Here is a 6,915-nt window from a genome sequence, read left to right on the forward strand (position 1 = left end):
TTTGTCACTGAAGCTGGTATAAACTAATTTGCATTACTACAGTATACTGTATAATGTTTATGTACTTTATGATAGCCTAATATATTATGTAACTATTTTGAGAACTCTCATGTTTCTTTTTTTACTTTTCAGGGTTGTTACCAGCGAACTAACATTTTATTTCAACCACTTAGAAAGCTTGGGTTTAAGTGGTCTTATATCCCAAGAAGAATTTACAACGGGTCTGTGGCCTGCTCGCTCATAGAAGTAACTTGTACATATGTTCCATTTCATGATGATTTTATATTTTTCACATTATTTATTTTGTATTTAATGAGTGGGAAAGCAATGTATAATGTAGGTTTGTGCAAATGCATGAGTACAGCATTTTTAGATATAGTGAAACTCCATACAGTATATTTAAATTCACGAAGTTCAGATTTACTACTCAAAAGGCAATTTAAAATATCAAGCTACCATAATTTCTTATTTTAATTTTCTTGAAATTGAAACTTGGCAGGTTAATTTTCAGTGCTGTACATTTGTGTGTATCTTTTCATTTGGCAGTGTTATATGCCTTATTAACGGTAGTTGTTTTATAACTCTTATAAGGACAGTGAACTGCTCAGGGTTAGTCTTACAGAATTTTGGAGTCAGACTGCTGAGAGGTCCCTAAGAACATTCTTGTCAAGGTTAGAACAGATAATCTAGTATAACATAATATGCTAAAGAAATATTATCTTCCCTGCCCTAGGGCCAGTGTATTTACATGCAAAGCATATACTCAATGTGTATAAGGGAGACCTGTGGGTTCAGGCTCTGTTATTGAATTCGTCACAGCAGCTCCAATGCTTAATTCATCTGCTAACTGACAGCACATGGCCCACTGAGAACCAATACTAAAATTAGAAGACGAATGCTTAGCTGAGCGTTTGTTTCTTGATTAACAACCATGTTTTTATGGTCGTTTTATTGTTAGGACATAGTATTACTAGCTCTTAGTGTTTGAAGGGATTCTAGTCAACTTCTAAGTTAAGTGAAGTTGAATAGGTTTTGAATTCGTCTTTACCAAATTAAAGCTCTAGATGTTAGAGCTAATGTATACCCCACTATGCGGTTGTTTGTTTGATAATGTAAAAAATGTTCACATATGATGCCAGTATAATTTCGATCTTCAGGGCATGGGATATGCTTTGCATGTTGAAACACTGGTCTTTGGGGAGGAAAACAATATTCTTTGGTATTTAATGTCATTGATTACTTTTCGTAGCCTTAACAGGAAAGTCTTTGAGGACTACTCAGAACTTCCCCAAAATAGTTGTTTGCTTTGTCAAAGCCCCATTTTACATTTGGCTTCCAGATGTGTTTCAGATGATAGTTTGATATTCTAAGTTTATTTACTCGTTTCAGCTGATAGTTTGGTATTCTGAGTTTTATTTACTTTGCTATCACCAAAATTTGACTTCTGAATTTGATATGAAATAATGTAGTTGAAAAAGAATATGAACCATTATTTTTTTCATTTATGCTTGTCCATACAAAAGTACAAACTACACATTTTATTTATCCCAATGGCCAGAAAAGTTCAGTTAGTTGAATTCTTCAATAAGTGAAGGAACCCAAATTATTTAGCAGGAAAGTACTTTCCCACAGCTATAAGATGCCCTTGTACATCTGCATTATAAGGCAGGCTTAGCTTGTAGTTTATGGCTCTAAATCAATTAAGAGTTGTCAAATAATAAAATTTGAGACAGGTTGGAAGTATATGAAAGTGATGCGTTACCTATCACTGTCTTCAGTACTAAACCTACAAAGGGTTTCACTGGGAAAAAAAGAGGGGATACCCTGAATTTAGTTAAGGTCGGTACAGTTACCCAAGGTGATTGAAATTGTGCACACGAGAATGCCCAAGTCCCAGTGTCCTCATTCAAATATAGGGGACTATGAGATCACTTTCACCTTTTGGTTAGGGAAAGTAATCCTTGGTGCAAATAATGAGCGTGAGGACTCAAAATTAGTATTTGCATGAAAATACTGTATCTACCTTTTATGTTAAAAGTATTTTCAAGACACAGGTACTTTTACTAAATTCTATTTTGTATGAAGTGAGCTGAAAAGCTTTTGTCTCTTATCGTATCCTACAGTCACAATCCGATGGGCTTCTCCGAAGAGAAGTGAACAACTCCTGGAGGTACCATCACGAATATTTCATAACAGATTCTTTGGTAATTGGATTACATGTGAAATGAATTGTTTCATCTTTCTTCTGTCTTGTTTACATTGTCAAAATTTCTTTGGTCCAAATCTAAATCTTTGTTTTTTTTTCATTAGTTGCTTGGATCTTCTTACTTATCTTCCTTTTACTAATTTCATACTTATTACTTACTAACTACTACTTCTCCCATTCTCATTACAACCTACTACTACTCCCATTATCATTACGTGTGTATACTCTCTTGGTGAGATTGGTCAGCTGGAGATTATACATCTATAGAATTTACAGATACACATTACTTGCTTTTTAGATCACTAATTGTTTCAAGGGAATTGCATTTTACTTTTTTAGATCACTAATTGTTTCAAGAGAAATGAAAGAAACTCATAAATAAAATACCTTGTAAGATCAGACGAGTAGTTCTGTTGATTGTGAATGTGCCATCAAATAGAAAGGCGTCTTGTAAATTATATTTCACATGGATTTCAATCAAGTATAACATTTTAATAAAGAATTTAAATAAATAACTTTCAAGTTTACTAAACACAATAATCAATACTGATACAATGATTTAGTGATTAATGGGCCTTTCCCTTCCAACTATGGAATATTCATTCAAGACCAAGTCTAGAATATTATATCTTGAAGCACTCAATGGACTTTGCACTTTTTGGGCATTAAGGATTAGTAAAATAATGAGTTTGTATTTTTTAGGATAATAAACTCATCAATTATGCTGTTATACCATTCATTTTATATATTTCATTTCATCACTAGTCATAATTTCAAATTTAGTTTACAAGAATAGTACATTCACATAAAAAAATCCTTCATTAATATTGAATGGTAACATTCATTAATATAAACAGCATCTCCAAAGAGCACTAAACTGAATTCATTACTCTGTTGTCAGGTCTTTTATTGTTATACTGTACTAGAAGAAAGTTTGTCCACGATATTATTCAGTATATTTGCTTATTTCCTGTAAGACATTAAAGTTTTTTTCAACATTTTCATGTTTTCATGCTGTGTACATTTTCATGTTGCTTTCTTGATTGTTAGTTATATTTAAGGTATAATAGTGTACTGTGAAATTGGCAAAATATTGTATTCAAACATGAAATAGTACGCATTAACGATATACAGGCACAATACCGATTTTCCGGCACCCTATGGTTCCAGAGGCTTGCTGATATAACTGTTTTTCTATTTATTGTGAAATGATTACAGTATATAATAATTTTTTCTGAAATCTCTTTAGTATATTGTTTCTCTCTAATAGCAAAAAACTAATTTTGTGTAATTTTGTGGTTGCGTAATAATTAGCCGTTGAAAGATACAGTATAAAACTATTCGTCAGTACTGAACATTGTGTTATACAGAAATGTAATAAAGAAAATATCAGTTTCCTTTGACAAAAGAAGTCAACTGTAATGCATAATTATAATAATGAGAGAGAGAGAGTGTGTGTGTGTGTGTGTTTGTGTGTGTCGTTGTATGCGATGTATTATTTATCTCAGACTTGAAAATTATATGCTATAGAAATTATAGTTGAAAATATAAGGAATGAAATAGTAAAAAATAAATTGCGCCGTTTATCGTGTTTACAGCTATCAGGGTTGACAAAATGTGATCACTGTTACCAATATTAATGATATTTCCCTAGATCTAGGATCTACACTAAGTGTAGGATAGTGTATTTATTTATGACAAGTAACTCATATTGCACAAAGACTACATAAAGAATTGGAAGAAAAATTAATAATTTCCTAAGCTTTATGATTAAGAACTGAAGAGCTAACAACTATAAATTATCGGGTATCAACAACGTGAATGAAACCCCGGTAAACTTTTTTATGCCATTAAACTTAACTGTAAATAAAATATGCAAGTATTTCAAATAAAACTCTTTAAATTAGTAAGGTAAATTAAAAATGACAGTTGAAGTAATAATTGTTTCTTTTAGGAAATAAAAAAATGATCCTTTAGTAATTTGCCTTAATCAGCTGATTTGGATAAATTTATCAATGTAAACAATGGATAATATTAAAATTACCTTTTCATTTCTTTATGCAAAACTAATATGGGAGTACAGTATTACAGGCACTTTATAGCATACAGAGAACCAAAATACCAGTTTTATCAAAATCCTGTTTTATTTCAAATATAGCAATGGTATTACTCGACGAGACATCACAATCAAGTTTTTTTCAGCAATTCAACTTATCTTTAGTTGAAATAGACTGGTGTTTAAGTTTACACCATGGCTGCCACTTGAATTTGCCTGTAAAGCCATAACTAGAGTTAAATTTAATTAAAATAAGCTAAAATCACATAATTAAGGGAGACTACCGCTAGCAGACGTATGTAGTGTTAACAAAAAAACCGATGTCGTGCTACACACATAGCCATTTGTTATCTGCCAAGTAAATTAGTCTGGTGGCCACTTAATTTTTAATTTCCCACTCAAGATTTTGTTCAGATTAAAAGAGGTCTGGGACCATCAGTTGCCAGAAAATCGTTGGTGCCCTGTACAATATGCAAATGGGATAAGAAAGTTTAACTATAATTCACTGGAGGAGAAGGGTATTAAGCATTTTTCATTAAATAATTTATAATTTAGTATATCTTTTATTAATTAATCTTTACTTTTAACCTTGGGTGATTTTATATATATATATATAGGAATTAAATTTTTTATCCATGCACACAAATTTGATCGTATACCTGTATAAAATGTCTTATAAATTTCTCTTTATATAATTTTTTTCCCTCCATGTCTACTCTGGGTGTATTCATTCAGTATTTATTTTCAAATGATTGTCATTTTTTGTATTTTAGGTATCCATATATATTATTCACATTTATTGACACATTGATAACTTTACTTACAAGTGTAAAGGTATGAGGACATTTGTATTTTAGCAACCACTCGTATCATGTTATGCAGGCTCCTCCTTGAGCAGATAACTTATTTGCTGGATGTAAAATTGAATTGAGTCTGTTGCTACAATATGCATGCATGTGTTTATTTACAATGTACACATACCTGCGTGAGTAAATGGATTCCTATATATCACCACCCAGTTTAAAATATCAGATTATTGTTACTATATTTTGAAGGCTGTGTTGTTACTGTAATATTTGTTAGTAATAAAAATAGATTTTATTTAACTTATCATTTGTGAAAAGGTTTATTAAAACTAGAGTGAATGTTCCTAATGGATCTCATAGTTGTGATTGTGTCGAGTGCCCAAAAAATGTTTCTAGAGCATGTTACTGTGACTGTTGTCTAAACTATGGTGAAGAATGATTATCATATGTCATGATTTGTATTACTGGATGAAATATGCTATGGAAATTCATGTGAATGACATATTTGTGTTCCATAATAAATTGGTATTTTTGGGGGCAAAAAAAAGGTGAAATGTATGTTTTATAATAAAGAACACTAATAGAGTAAAGGATGTAAATAATGAATTATTCTGTATTTTTTTTTTTTTTTTTTTTTTTTTTTTTTTTTTTTGTATTAAAAAGGAGCACTAAATTTAAGCATGGCTTAAGACACAGTGGCAGTGAAAATTATACCATTCTGTTACTTACATTACATGTTTCATTACTTTAATGAAATTGTATGAGCACGATTGAAGGTCAGTTACACAAGTATACACTTATACTATATTTCTTGGGCTCATGTTGTAATCATGTAAGTAATAATTTTTAAATAGGTATAAGTCTAAAATTAATATTTTATTACAAATATTATAAATAATTTTTAAAGAAAACTAAGATTAAAATGAACAGCAGTCATTTTGAGCTCCACTATTTCCGTAGGTGTCTTTCATGGTCTGATTTTTTTTTCATTCCAGGTGCTCATAACATGTTTCAAATATTTTCCTTTCTTAGTATTGTGACGTAATTAAAGCATTCTTATACTCGGTTGATGATTTCTTAATAGATTTTCAGAATAATTTGGATGTATATATACTGGATGGGCATGTGCCTCTATTGTAGTATCAATTAACATCTGAAAAAATTACACAAGTACAGTACAGTACACTTTTGTATTCTTGCAATGAAATACTGATGGGGTTCAAGCTCACAAAGTTCATCAGTACATAATTAACATTTTTAGTTCCATCTAATGAAAAAATCTTTATTCATTCTGCCTGTTAATATGTAAGAAAAAATCATAGTATATAAAAGGATATTTTAAGCAGGAAATGCAAATTGCAGTGATATTTGAAAATTGTAAGAAAATGTTTCTAGTTTTAGATGGGGTGTCTCTTTATAATGGGATTAAATTTTAGCGCTGTTGATATGTGAGTGTTGTTGATTATGTTGAACTTTTGAAGAATTACACATTTGAATATAGGATATACTAATTTTTTTAAAAGCTGAGCGTAGTGTAAAGGAAATATATAGTTTTCAAATTCAATTAACTTTTTTTTTATAGCCAGTAATGGATTTCAGCGATAAATGTTAAATGCATAAGGAGTAGCTGTGTTGTCTGACTTCTATGCTGTTAACTGCTTGAATCATTAGCTGAAGTATTAGTAGAAATTAATTATATAAAATAATTTTTCTAACTTATAGCTTCTGTAACAATTTAGGCCTTTCTTCATATCCCCGCACTCAAGATAGTTTTTAGGTGAATAAGCCACATTTATATTGAATATGATCATGGCTAGGTTATTTTGAAAATGGTTAATAGAGACACT

General features: G+C 30.6%; 1 protein-coding gene across 1 annotated transcript in view; it reads left to right on the top strand.

Moving 5' to 3' along the window:
* Positions 1-5,704, top strand: part of scat (VPS54 subunit of GARP complex scat) — a 205,222-nt gene extending 199,518 nt beyond the window's left edge. Inside the window, exon 21 of the mRNA XM_068351075.1 lies at positions 133-5,704. Coding sequence (XP_068207176.1) covers positions 133-244 — 112 coding nt within the window. The 3' untranslated portion in view covers positions 245-5,704. The remainder of the gene's footprint in view (positions 1-132) is intronic.
* Positions 5,705-6,915: the final 1,211 nt, after the last annotated feature.

This window comes from Palaemon carinicauda, chromosome 27 (assembly GCF_036898095.1).
Source record: "Palaemon carinicauda isolate YSFRI2023 chromosome 27, ASM3689809v2, whole genome shotgun sequence".
NCBI classification, from domain to species: domain Eukaryota; kingdom Metazoa; phylum Arthropoda; class Malacostraca; order Decapoda; family Palaemonidae; genus Palaemon; species Palaemon carinicauda.